The sequence below is a fragment of the Hippocampus zosterae genome, chromosome 20, assembly GCF_025434085.1.
Source record: "Hippocampus zosterae strain Florida chromosome 20, ASM2543408v3, whole genome shotgun sequence".
Taxonomy (NCBI): domain Eukaryota; kingdom Metazoa; phylum Chordata; class Actinopteri; order Syngnathiformes; family Syngnathidae; genus Hippocampus; species Hippocampus zosterae.
In genome coordinates this window covers 1,083,404-1,097,502 of record NC_067470.1, presented here as the reverse complement: position 1 = coordinate 1,097,502, position 14,099 = coordinate 1,083,404, and the positions used below count along the sequence as shown (strand labels likewise).

The 14,099-nt window shown below is 48.3% G+C and overlaps 1 protein-coding gene and 1 long non-coding RNA gene across 4 annotated transcripts in view; one reads left to right on the top strand and one right to left on the bottom strand.

Moving 5' to 3' along the window:
- cntnap2a (contactin associated protein 2a) overlaps positions 1-14,099 on the top strand; it is a 115,426-nt gene that overhangs the window by 57,616 nt on the left and 43,711 nt on the right. For both annotated transcript variants that reach the window (XM_052054802.1, XM_052054803.1), the window contains 9 exons: positions 1,127-1,179; positions 1,399-1,549; positions 1,698-1,882; positions 3,002-3,145; positions 3,492-3,753; positions 7,953-8,102; positions 11,302-11,464; positions 12,085-12,191; positions 12,716-12,835. In XM_052054802.1, the coding sequence (XP_051910762.1) occupies positions 1,127-1,179; positions 1,399-1,549; positions 1,698-1,882; positions 3,002-3,145; positions 3,492-3,753; positions 7,953-8,102; positions 11,302-11,464; positions 12,085-12,191; positions 12,716-12,835 (1,335 nt within the window). The remainder of the gene's footprint in view (positions 1-1,126; positions 1,180-1,398; positions 1,550-1,697; positions 1,883-3,001; positions 3,146-3,491; positions 3,754-7,952; positions 8,103-11,301; positions 11,465-12,084; positions 12,192-12,715; positions 12,836-14,099) is intronic.
- The window catches only part of LOC127593391 (uncharacterized), a 53,262-nt gene that overhangs the window by 8,793 nt on the left and 30,370 nt on the right, over positions 1-14,099 (bottom strand). Inside the window, exon 1 of one of the 2 annotated variants that reach the window (XR_007960396.1) lies at positions 11,112-11,164. The exons of the other annotated variant lie outside the window; for it this stretch is intronic. This is a non-coding gene — a long non-coding RNA (uncharacterized LOC127593391). Of the gene's footprint in view, positions 1-11,111; positions 11,165-14,099 lie in introns of those variants that run through there. 2 annotated transcript variants of the gene reach the window in all.

The window sequence follows — 14,099 nt, the reverse complement described above, 5'->3', positions numbered from 1 at the left end:
CAAATGCTCATTTCCATTTTGATGAACAAAGCATCAGCCAAAAAATCAATTAGGACACGAGACTAGTCGGGGAAATTGAAAGAAAGGAACACGTGTCAAGACAGACTCATTATTTGTACGTATCATTTGCAAGTGGCGTCACGTCGGTTCGAGTTGAAGAAAGTCATCTCTGTGCGAAAGCAGGCATTCAATCAATTCCCTTCATTACTTCAAATGGAATGTTCAATATTTACATTTTATTCGACTACCGATAACTTAAAAAAAAAACGTTTTCTGACCATAACCATCAACTAGCTATGGAAATCGGTGCTCGAACATGCAATTAACTTTTTAACAAACGTGCGCCGGTGAATCAAGGTCCCGCATTAGCGATAATGTGGTCTCCCTAATATAGCCGTCCATATAGAGCAGCGGTGCCCAAACTTTGGGCCGGGGGCAATTTGCGGCCCGCCATCCGTTTTTCAGCGGCCCGCAACATTGCCGAAAAAAAAAGATATTAAAAAGGACATTTGACATGGGCCGCAAGGTTAAATAAAAAAGGTGAAGGCGTGCAGAGGGAGAAGGGAGGTTATCCCAAACGTAGGGGCCATTACTCTGAACTTTTCTCTCTATTCGAAGACCCAAATAATGAGAATGAGAGGGAAAGAGAAGACGTACGCGAATCCTTTGCTTTCATCAGTATGCTGTGGCTGTCCAAGGGTTGCTGACCCCTGCTCTACGTGGCAAACGATTCAGGCGGATGGGCCAAAATCTGCGCTATTAATTAAGAGGAGACACTTACTTACCGTCGGTGGCTTATTTAATAACGCCCCCCTGAAACTTGGCTGAGTGCCTTTGAGTCAGTAGCAACTGCTTTTTTCCTTGTTGTTGTTGTTGTTGATATGCAGGCCACAGCTAATGCCGCAACTCCCTTGCCGATAGCATAGCATAGTAATTGTACGTAGCCGTCTCATAGAAGCGCATTTGACAAATTGCGATTCCTTGCGAACAGACGCTTGCGATGATGCCTTGTGATGCAAACGGTCACTCTGGGATCGGGTGCAATACGGCGCTTTGTTGTCGCCGTCTCCCGCGCCTTTTGAAAATGTTTCTTCATCTTTCTCGCCTTGATGTTGGTTTATTCCAGGGGCGGACATGATCAACTTTGATGGACAGGGTGTGATCTCGTATCGTTTCAAGGTAAGACTTGTTTTCAATCTTCAAAGGGCAGAAACGTACAAAGTCAAAATGTTTGACGCGCGCCGGCACGCTGTGACGCGCTCCTTTCGGTACGCTGCAGAGTTGGGAGCTGGTCAAATCTTGCTTCGGAAAAAATGACAACGGTGATGATGGATTTAATCCTCCTTTGTAGGCGACGGGCATCAAAGCAAAAGCTTCTGCTGTGTGTACCGCGTCTAGGTGAAGAAGATGAAGCTCATCAAGGACGTGATCGCACTCAGGTTCAAGACGTCGGAGAGCGAGGGGGTGATTCTTCATGGAGAGGGCCAGCAGGGGGACTACATCACCTTAGAGCTGCGCAAGGCCAAGCTGCTGCTGCAGATCAACCTGGGTGGGCAACACAGCAAAATTTGTATTTTTGTATTTTTCCACGTAGAACTGGCCGAAGGTACCCTCCGGCAGATCGCGGTTCCGTCTTATCGGTGTCGCTCTGAAAGGCCGGTTGCAGTTTTCTCAGACTATGGTGACGCGAATTGCAGGCAGCAACCAGTACGGCTCTATTCTGGGTCATACCTCGGTGACGACGGGCAGCCTCCTGGATGACAACCACTGGCACTCGGTGGTGATCGAGCGCTACCGGCGCAATGTCAATTTCACTCTGGACAGACACACTCAGCACTTCAGGACCAACGGGGAATTCGACCACCTCGACTTGGACTATGAGGTAATTCACACGGTTACGCAGTATATGCGCCGATCATTCCTGGTATCGTGCCAGAGTCTGCCGTTACTCTTAACGGAGAGCAAATGTTCATACACACGGTCATGATCAAGAACAATCAAACGCTCAAATGAATGAAGAAAGAACCTCTAATAAGACTCATCGCATATCAACCGCTAGCAATGTACTGTATGCAAATTCGTACGTAAAGATGGCAAGTAGATCGCAGATAGATTGAATATTTTTATGAAAGTTGGCTGTCTGTATGCAAATGTTCCAACTTTTAGCCTGCGCTATCTCAAGAGCAAAATGATAGCACCCAGGAAATTATATATTGGCTTTACGCTGAGCTAATACGATGCTAATCCATAAGATTCACCTAATTAATGTTGCTTCGTAATGGGACGGGACGCACAATGGGTTTGCATAATAATAATCCTTGTAGCCGGAAATTGATTTTTCTTTGGAATGTGCGCGTGGGGGTGAGCGCTCTTTGTGCGTGGGACGTGATTACAGGCCGGCGTGTATTTGCTTTTGTGACCAACGTGTGGCTGTATTGAGAAATATGTTTGTGCGGGTGACCCGAAGCCATTTTCGCTGATAAAGTTCATCTCAGACGCCGAGGACCGAGGCAGGGCCATTCAAGTGAGCCCGTTCAATTCAAGGCTCTTCAAGGAAATCCGCAGAGTCAGAATGTGACCTCATTTGAAGGGGAGAGAACTTGTTTGTTTGGTTTTTTTTTCAATCTATTTCATACTAGCAATACAGCACATCAATCGCTAGATCATTTGACAAATGAATGAATCCTATCGCCCGCTTGTCTCAGTCCCAACTCGCCCGGCTTCTCGTTGGCGCCCACAAAACAGCCTTCCTCATTCAGCTCTTTGGAACATTAGCGGTTCTTGACTGACTTCTGATTGGCTGACTTCTTTTGCTTGAGAACCAGCCTGGCCTTTTTGCGATCAAGGCCCAGCCTCTCCCGGTCTGCATCGGAGCACCGCGGTGTGTTGAAAAAAAAACAACAAGACTTTCTCCAACGACCATAAAACTAATAATAGCCAAACACACCAGAGCCGTTATCCAACATTGACGCCAAGTTCTATCCTCCTCCTGCCTGACAAGTTGAGCTTCGGGGGGATGCCATACAGCGGCAAACCAGTCGGAGTTGGGCGCAAGAACTTTAAAGGCTGCATGGAGAGCATCAACTACAACGGAGACAACATTACTGACCTGGCCCGAAGGAAGAAGCTGGACACCTCGAGTTTTGTGAGTCAAATGTTGCCCAGCTCACATTGTGCATCTCATTTTTCTACAATTGCAGCTCTCAACTACTGCAATCGATGATACCAAACACGCGGTTAAATAGCCGAGCACTCACACAAAACTTGAAATGCGGTCGCCTGTATTCCATTCCTGCACATGGCGCTAAAGTTCTGTGGATCTGGTTTGTTCTGTGTCCAAAACCATTTCCTTCAACAAACAGAAGGTGCGATCAAAGTTTCATTGATCAGGTCCTTAATTCCGCATCATCTCCTTATTCATGTTCGTCTTATGATTGCAATTGACTGTTTTTATTCCCTCTCTCTTTCTCTCTCCATGTACACGTTCTCAGCGTAACCTGTCCTTTTCCTGTGTGGAGACGCACTCCTTCCCCGTCTTTTTTAATGCCAGCAGCTTCCTCCAGCTGCCCGGTCGAGCCGCTCACAACCTCGTATCGGTGGGTCTGCAGTTTCGTACGTGGAATCCACACGGGCTACTGCTCTTTAGTAACCTTGACGATGGAACGCTGGAAATGTCACTGGAAAATGGCAAGGTGGTCCTTCACATCAATGTGACCGGGGCCGCCAGGCATTACATGGTGGACTTGACGTCAGGTGAGCTCCAAAAGTGTTCGCATCATTCAAAAGGAATTTCGATTTCCTCGGCAAAGCAAATGAAGCAAAATAGTTGACAACAGAAATCTCCTTTTCTGTTGCGCTATTTTAATGAACACCTTGGAAATGCCCTTTGCACTCTTCTTTCACTGCATTCCGGAATGTTCTTTTCACCATTCATTCATTCATCGGCTCCACCTTGTGGCCGCAATGCAACTTTTCAGGTTGTTTTGTTTTGTTCCTTCCTTCCCTTGTCCTACTTTGCTCTCATTTCCTCCCTCCATCTCTTCCCGAAGACACTCATTTATTCTGCCCACTGCTGCTTTAATAGGCTAACGCCCAGGGGTCGGGATTATTACGGCGTTGCCCTCTCGGTTAATTGCTCTTGAGCCTGTGATTACATCACTATTACTAGAATACACAGATACATAAGCTCACTCGCACGGCGTAGCGCACACTCGCCGACTTTGATTCTGTTATTAGTATGTCTGAAGTCGGCCGGTTTAGCTGGCTTCTGGCGTTCAGTGTCACTGCGGGCGCACAGGAGACTTCAAATTAAAAGCTTAGTGCCATCGAATAGTCGGGGAGCCGCGTACATGCGCACGCATACAGAAGGCGCACGTCCTTTGTTCTTTCACCGAGGTGTGGTCATGTATTGGTACGTTCTCATCTGGGGGGAGGCGGGGGGGGGGACAACCCAGGACACGTTGGAGAGGCACCTCTTCTGATTATCTTCAATTCTCAACAATGGATGAATCTATTGTGCCACGTTCAATAAAATCCCTCTTTGCTGAAAGAAGGGTAACCTTATTAAAGTACAACTCAAATCAATCTACGCCCTACTTCCCTCAGCCAATGTCCCCGCGTAGCCTTTCCGCCAAAACGCCAAACGCTTTCCTCCCTTTTGCAAGCTCGCTAAAGCGACATAAAAAACACCCGCATTTTGCCCGTTACGATCCCACATGATGCGAAGTCACTGAATCATACCATTTTATAACCTTCAAAACGTCCTTCTGGTTCAAGGCCTCTGCTGTGCAGTAACTCTGCTAGTTCACGTGGAGGATAAAACAAGACACGCAATTCCCAGAAAGACTTCAGCGGCAAATCTAAACTGTAAAAGTGCGCTTCTTATGTTGCCCGCTCTCCGCAACGACAAAAAATGACCTCAGAGAGTTTGACACAGTGACGTGAGCCGTCAACCTCGAATTACTTGTTCAAATATATATAATTATTCTACACCTGAACAAAATGGTGAGTCACTCCTCACTCAGCCTTTTGAGCGTAACCGCTAACCGCTCGAACATCCTGCCGCCCTCCATCAGCTATGCAATTAGATTTTATTCTCCCTGGTCAGGAGTTTTCCCTCGTCAATCCCGCAGTATGCATCTATCCATCATTTCGCTCATTCCGCTTAGCGTTGCGGGGCCTTCCAGCTTGCCCGAGCTGACTTTGGCTGAAAGGCAGACGACACCCCTGAACTGCTCGCCAGTAAGTCACAGTGAGGATAAGCGGTCGCAGACAGCCGGGTGATAGAATTCATTCAAATAATACCCCCCCCCCCCCCCGGTGAGAAGGTGAATGTCCATCTCTCTTGCAACGGTGCATGTTGCACGTGAAGCGCTTCACACACCAGAGTTTGAAGACCGATCATCGCGTATCCTCAAGCGAGCTGCTTGCAATTTCTGAATGGTGTTTGAAACAAAATCCGAGGGGACAGGTTGGGGGTTGTAAAAGAAAATGAGGAGGAGCGCAGGAGGGGCGGAAGGCGATGAAGAAAAAGCTCAACATTTCTGATAAGATCCAATCAATATTTCTCGGTAAGCAGACTCTCGCCGCGGTGGGTCCCGGCTCATTAAAATTGTTATTTGTCACGAGAGGCAGAGCCCAGATACGGCAAAAAGAACACACGCAAAGCAATTTCTTTATGCGCAACATAATCAGAATGCGACTGTGATGTGCTCTTCTGGATGTGGCAGTTAAGAGTTTCCCCCTAAGGTGGCTGGCGACCTGTGGAAAGGCAGGCACGCCTCTCCTCTTCTGACAGGGCAAAAAAAAAAAAAAGAAGGATGTGAGAGTGCATTAATAGAGGCTAGCGCTCGTCATTCCAAAGGGAACGCCGCCGCTCTAATGTTCTGATCGCCTTCCCCTTTTACTTACTTCTCTAGACGCCGCACTCAGAAAACCTCTTCGAAAGTATTGAACTGACGCTGCGGCTGCAGGTCTCAGTTCCTACGTCGCCAGTTTTAGGATTTTTTTTTTATTTTTGATTGACTGACGGACAGCGGCCTGGTAGTCCAGTGGTTAGCACGTCAGCTTCACAGTGCAGAGGTACCGGGTTCAATTCCAGCTCCGGTCTCCCTGTGTGGAGTTTGCATGTTCTCCCCGGGCCTGCGTGGGTTTTCTCCGGGTGCTCCGGTTTCCTCCCACATTCCAAAAACATGCGTGGCAGGCTGATTGGACGCTCTAAATTGTCACTAGGTGTGAGTGTGAGTACGAATGGTTGTTCGTTTCTGTGCGATTGGCTGGCAACCGATTCAGGGTGTCCCCCGCCTACTGCCCAGAGACGGCTGGGATAGGCTTGGTCATCTTGGTTGCAGATGTTGCAAGCGTGATCGTTATGTCTCGAGAAGGGTGAACATTTCTTTTTAGATGCAACGGGCCGCCAGGCGTCTCAATGATTTCAGCTTTAGTGTGTGACACACAGAGAGAGACATATTCCTGAGTTTATGACGCAGCGTGTGCGTGCGTGCGTGTTCGCGCCGCGGCCAATTCGGGCATCCGTCGCTGATAAACTCATTGTTGCAGGTGATGTAGAACAGATGAGGGGGGGTCACCGAGTGACACAGGATGTATTTTCCATTACATTCAAGAGGTGGCGGGATGCAGCGAAGCCTGATATTCAGCCCCTCACACAAATCTTCAGGGGGCACATCAAGGTCCACATGCCACACACACACTTCTTATTTGTCATTGCAATGGGGGGAAAAAAAATACTAAAACATAAAAGAGAACCAATCAAAAGGAACCCCCCCCCCCCAGCCCCTCCCCACAATTAAAGTCGTTCTCTGTTGAATGGTTTGTGTGGCATGATAATGCCAAGATCATAGGAGTCCCGCCCCCTCAGCAGGTGGCTATCTTTGCTCGGAGCTCCCACAAAAACGCGCACGGTCTCCCAGAAATTGCAATTGAATTAGTGGACACACCCCACTGAGATTGAAAGCCGGCAGCCTCCGTATCCACACGCGGGGGCAGCCTCGGCGCAACAAAGAAAACGGACGCAAGAGCAGAGCGCTGACGTGCGGGAGGACAACGGAGAAGGATATAAAGATAGAGAGGACAGGATCAAGAATCAGGGAGGGGGGCGGGCCTGCAAGGATGAGTGGAGATTGGTGTCACTGTGAGGTGATGTATCGAGGGGCAGGTGACGAGAGTGGGCCGGCTTCGCTGGTAATATCCCTTTCCAAAACATCGCTCATATTTAATGGAGCACGGCTCCACGGAAGGAAGGGGGGGGGGGGGGGTCGCATGCAGGCAAACAAAAAGGTGACATGCGACGTGAAGACTCTTCATACTTGCAACTGCAGACAGAGAGAGCTGAGTTAAGAGGGAATGGACTTGTGACGCAGGCTAGGATGGGGGAGGACGACGAAATGTTACAGGGAAAGAAGAAATTAGGCGGGGGGGGGGGGCGGTAATGGACAATGTGACTTGAAATGGGAGTTGGTTCTTAGCCAGGCGGAACGGCGTCTCCAAAGGGAGAAAACGGACGCGGGAGGCCATCGTGATGTCAGGGATACTAATCGCGGATTTGCAATTATTGAGACGATCCCGTTTTTCATCATCCTTAATATTGAACTGTTTGGTTTTGTAGGTGGTGCTGCGGCACAATACGGTACAGACAAAAAAAAAAAATCTTACATCCCCAAAATGTGTTTGTTTTTTTTCCATTTGTTAATAGAAACATTTGTAATGTACCAAACAAAGAAAGCACAAATATGGAGTGTGGAAAACCACCACTCAAACGGTTTCCAAGGAAATGCCCACCGTTGCACATTCATGGAGCGTAAGATACAACATTATAGCCGTGCCGTCGACGTACCTTTGCGGGTGAAGCAAAGGTGTCCGTCGACGACGCGTCGTCGTGTTTCCTGGCGCAAAGTTTCCAGAATTTCAGATTATCTTTTGTCTTTGCCGCGCAGGCTCGGGCCTGGACGACGGCCAATGGCACGCCGTGCGTTTGGTGGCCAAGGAGAATTACGCCGCCTTGATGATAGATGGCGACGAGGCTTCTGCCGGCCGTTCCACGTCGCCGCTCTCGATCACCACGGGAGGAACGTATCACCTGGGAGGTAAGGAAACATCGCGTTGTCCGTTGGATCGCTTCCTTATTTTCCTGCCACGACGACATGACATCCAATGTTAAAAAATACAAATGATGAATAGACGGGCGAGCGTCCTGGCGAGTGACCCTCCTCACCGCTTGTCAGATCTTGTTCATTGCAATTGCAATATCCTTCTTTTGTAGCTCGATGCTAATATGCCTCAGAAGCATTAGAAGGAAATTAGTGGTGATACATTGAGCGAGGGAATCTTCAAAGTAGAACATCGCTTCGAAACAAATTGGCCTTCATGGGAACGTGTTTGTCAAACTGCCGCCATCGTCAAACCTTTAGTACCCGAGTAAGTGGCATCTTTCCTCAGCGTTTTAACATTTCTCGCTGTCAAAGAAGCTATGTCGGGTTAACGCGATAGATAAGCATTGTTAGCTGTGCTTTTGCGGCGCAGTGAAAATGTTTATTGGCCAGCTTATTCGATCTTTCATGGTTTTCCCAAAGAGCGCAGGTCGTTCCTTGATGCTGTAGCTTGGCGCAGTGTGCAACAACAATCGCCGGCTCCAAATTAGCCTTTGATTTCCCCCTTGTTTCAAAATGTTCGTTTTTCTCTCCAAATGAAAACAATAAAACATCTAAATGGCCAACGTGTAGCAAAGTGAGGAACAACGGTGGGCGGAAATTGCCCAGCAGTGGTTTTTCCAACTTCACTTCTTCTCAAAAGGATGAAAACATATTGATGCTTGTGACTGTGAGCTGTCGGTACCCCCCCCCCCACCCACCCACCAAAAAAAAGGAAACATCATGGTTGAAAAGGGGAAAAAAAATGCTGTCGGCTCGGCATGCAACCTTTACACAAAAAGTAGGATCCTGATGAACGGAAAGCACGCCATAAGGTCTTTGCAAGAGAATGTTGCAATCTTCCACTCAACCGGGAGTTATGAAATTATTTCATGGTAAATAGTTTCATAAGAATTTGCGACAGGCAGCACCAAGGTGATTGAAACATTGTTTTTTTTTTTTCACGTCCACTTAAAAAGGACAGAAAAAGAAAAGCCTGTCTGTAATTGCCATTTTGTTTTCTCCAGTTACGACCCCCCCTCCCCCTACCCCCTTCATCTATTTATTTATTTTCGATCTTTGAGCCCGTTCTTCAGTTCCCGCCTAGTTTGGTTTCGCACTCCGCTGAGCACAGAGCCCATTTTACTGGACGTAGCTTCTCGCTGCTGTCACTGTTCTTCGTGAAATTAGCAAAAGTGGCACGAGGCAAGCCACAAAGTGAATTCCTCTCCTGGCAAGACGGACGGACACCCACTGAATTTCCAATGCGCATACACAATTCAATCAAGAGGGACAGAAGACGGGTGGTGGGGGGGGGGGGGGCATGTACTGTGCAAATGAGATGAGACATCTTTCTCAGTCACAACATGGTAGAAAAGTCATTTGATGAAAGGATGGCATTCCATTCCGACTGAGGCTTAAGCTAAATACGAGGTGAAGCTGTGACAAAATATGAGTGTGCATTTGTTTGTTTTGGGGCTTTTGCTTTGTGTGCGGCGTGGCCTCTGGATGACTCTAAATCCTAAAAACGTCCTCTGACTTACAGCTGTCATTATGCAAATTTCTCTCAGGGAAGCTAATCCTGTATTTGGCTCAAGTTCTTGTTGTTGTTGTTGTTTTTTTTTTTTTAATATTTAGATGAGTCACTTCCCATCCTCTTTCTCCTGACGAAATATTCCAGCTCTGCTTGAGGAAAATGTTTTATCGCAAATGCCTCACTTTAAAACTATTGCCAGTCGTGTTGGTGCTGGGGGGGGGGGGGGGGGGGGTTATCTTAAAATCGATTTGACTTGTCAAAAAGCTTCCATGTATACACAGGCAAACGGTGAAACTTCTGCTTTATTTTGGCGGGGCAAGAATTGTTTTATTTTTTTCTGCATCATGGGATTAATTATGACTCAACATTCGCACAAAATGCGAACAAAATGAGCTGCTACGCACGTGTCGTGAATCAGACTTTTTGAAATTTGAGACGATGCTCAACTTCTGCGCAGAAGACCGACATTGCTTCGCATTTCTTAGTCATTTCCTTCATTCTGCCAAAGCCGTCAGCCGAGCCGCATCGCCTTTTTGCATTTGAATGCTACCCAAAGGACGCAAAGTGTGCTGCCAGACAGCCGTAGTACGTGTGTTCTCTTTTCAAACTTATCTCACCGCTTCAGTCTCTTCTTTTTCGACGGTGAGCTAGGCAACTGCGCAAGGAAGCGGTCGATGCAGATGGCAAATGGCAAGATGCGGGGAAAGATATGAAAATCAAGCCGAGACAGATAAATGCACACGCACCCCCACACACAAACCCACACTGGCAGACATTTTCGCTGTGTGCTACTCATACGCCGTACGGTTGCATCAATGCTCAGTACATTTGCACAAGCGTGTAATCATAACGTTGAAAAAAGATCTATTGCAACCGTGATGCTTGCAAGCTGCAATTGCTGGCTGATGACTGCTAAGACCTTCCCTTGATACAGATCGTGCGGCACCGTAGGTTCAAGGTGGCCCACTTTTTTTTTTTAACATACTTTTTTGGTGAAAATTTTGGGCGCACCCAAAATTTGCCCCCATTAGCCCCCTTAGACGCCTCGCAATTGACTTGGGACCGGTCGGCGGTGCTATCGGTGGATTGCGATCAATGTATTGCCGAGACATTCATTCATTCATTCATCTTCCGTACCGCTTGATCCTCACTAGGGTCGCGGGGGGTGCTGGAGCCTATCCCAGCTGTCTTCGGGCAGTAGGCGGGGGACACCCTGAATCAGTTGCCAGCCAATCGCAGGGCACACAGAAACGAACAACCATTCGCTCTCACACTCACACCTAGGGACAATTTAGAGTGTTCAATCAGCCTGCCACGCATGTTTTTGGAATGTGGGAGGAAACCGGAGCACCCGGAGAAAACCCACGCAGGCCCGGGGAGAACATGCAAACTCCACACAGGGAGGCCGGAGCTGGAATCGAACCCGGTACCTCTGCACTGTGAAGCCGACGTGCTAACCACTGGACTACCGGGCCGCCCTTGCCGAGACATATTGTGCCTGATATGCTTAAAACTGAGAAAAAACATCCAACCAAACAAATGCAGATTCACTGCAGCCATCAAACCCACCAAATGATAATCGTCGCTGTCTGTAATCTGTTTCGTTTGCTCTGCTCGCAGGGTATTTTCTCCAGACGCTTTTCCCGCCGTCTCAACGCTTCTTCCAGGGTTGCATGCAAGCCATCGTAGTGGACGACCAACCGGCTGATTTGCATGCTGTGGAGAAAGGCACAGTTGGAGCTTTTGAGAACGTCAGCCTGGACATGTGTGCCATCATCGATAGGTAAGACACTCTTTTCCAGTTCGAGTGACGGGCAAACGTGCTAAGGCGGGATTCAGAAGACTGAGGGGACTCCTCAGGGGAACAGCGAGGCAGAAAGGTCGGTCGGGGTCAGCAAAGCCGGATCAGGCCACGGAAAAGCGGTCCCGGGGGCTTTCCCGTACGGGTGCTTGGCGAACGTTCTCGCAATGAGCGAGTGAGTCATCAAGAGAGCCTTAAATAGACGGAGACGGCTGACAGGCGGAGGCTCGGGGAGATCACCGCTGACAAATGGCACGGTGCTGCGACACTCGTCTGCTGAAAACAAAGAGCGATTTCAAACCGAGCAGTGCAGCGATGAAGCAAGGTGGCCGTTGTATTTGGATGATTTTCCCCGCCGGTCAGGCATTTAAGAAGGGGAAATTCTCAACCTGACCTGTGAGGTGACCTGAACGGGGATGTGAGCTTTTATTGAGTCTGCAAAGCATTTGTCAGTTCACTTGATGCAGCAGGAGAAGGCAAATGGAGGCTTTGTGTTATATATTTGGATGGAATTCCAAGTTCATTGTGTACATTTTGTTGCACTTTTTCCTACGCCGGTGAAAGATGACCTAAAAAGCTCCGGCTCATCCTCTCTGCTGCAGATGTATGCCTAATCATTGCGAGCATGGCGGTCGCTGTCAACAGACCTGGGACACATTCAGCTGCACTTGCGATGGAACAGGATACAGCGGCGCCACCTGCCACACTTGTAAGTTGGCCTTGGGGGAGGTCTACCATGCAAGGTTTGCTGGATCTCGAGTTTGATTGCCTCTTGGCAAGAAAGTAGCTTGTAAGTCAGAAATGCGCAAGAGAATTCAAGGATAACAAATACGGAGAATAAATGGAGAAAGGAAAACAGCGCCTCCATCATGATGGTTTCACTCCAAGAAACACTCCCACATCTCTGGTAATAACTCTTCCACTCATCCCTTTGTGTGTGTGTGCGTGTGTATCATCGCGACATAGCATCAGCGTGTGTCATCAAGATTGCGAGACTGTGTGGGGCAAACCGAGACTTGACAGGCGCTGCAGAGAACCTTGAAAGCACTCCAAATGATGGCCCGGATGATGAATTGCAACATGATCACGCTTTAATCCTTGACGTCGAACATAAATTGGTCCCTCTGACATGCTGATTTTCAAGTTGCTGAGCTCATAATACTTAGCTGAGCATTTTAGTAGTTGGAAGTGTTTGGATTGATCTCGTTGTTTTCTGATCTTTCTCTTTGGCAGCTCTCTATGAGCCGTCATGTGAGGCCTACAAGCATTTAGGCCGGTCCTCGGACACTTACTGGATCGACCCCGATGGCAGCGGACCTTTGGGCCCCCTCAAAGTTCATTGCAACATGACAGGTTTGTACAGGAAGCAAGCGCCTGTGCTCAGTGCCTAAATGCACATACCGGTACTTGCCTCGCTTTTATTTTGAAATACTGTGTTTTGATCGGAAATGCAGACTTTAACCCGAACACAAAAGACGCCATCTATTTTAGGACAAGCATTTATCGGGCCAAATGGACAACACACTCGGATACTCATTGAGGCGTGGTGTTTATTCGAACACAGGCCTTGAGCCGACGATGTACACTATCTGCTCCCTGTTTTGGATCGTTGACTGTCAAGTCAACAGTATTTCTCGAGCACTTTCAAACAGCCATCGCTGCATACAAAGTGTGCTGTACATGGAACCCAATGGGAGAAGATACAGCGAGAATAGCAGAGGCCCCAGAATTGAGCCCTGTGGAACACCACATGACAGGGGAGCAGTGCGTGACTCAGAGCAGCCAAGGCTGACACAAAAGGTCTTGTCAGCTAGATAGGACCTAAACCACTCAAGAGCACTGCCGCCAATGCCCACAAAGTGCTGCAAACGAGTCAGCAGAATACTGTGATCCACTGTATCAAATGCTGCAGTTAAGTCCAATAAGACCAGACACACGTGGTCTCCAGAGTCATTTGCCAGGAGGAGGTCATTAGAAACGCGTAACAGGGCTGGCTAACTCCGTGCTATGCATCGTCTTGAAACCTGACTGGAAGACCTCCAAGATGTTATGTTCATCCAAGAAAAGTTTAAACTGTCAAAACTGTGTTTGATATGATACAAATCTTTCATTACATACACTGGAAGCAACAAGAAAAAAAAGGAAACGTCGGCTCTCTTACAAAACCGAGTCAGACCTTTTATCTCCCGGCCACAAATACCAACGCATTTCACCTGCTTGTCTCGCGTGAACGCAGCAAACTCACACACACACAAACACACACACGTGCAGAGTGGAATAATTAGATTGCGTGGAACAGCGCGCGGCACACGGGTGCAAGAGCAAAAGGGGGTGCTTTTCATAAAATGTCACCGCACTCCGCTGGCTAAGCCCTTAGTCACACTGAATTGCACTCTCGCACACATACCACCGAATGTTAAGTTCCACTTTCCCCTCCATGAGCACACACACACACACCTTCGAGACCTCAAATCCAGCCACACACACACACAGCGACACGCACGCCTACCTAGAGTGGCGGTATGAGTGAGCGGGGATACGTCTTGAGTGACAGCCTCATGTTACCCGAGAAGTGAAGTGTCTATTAAACCCCGCGGTCGCCCGGCCGTAACTTCCC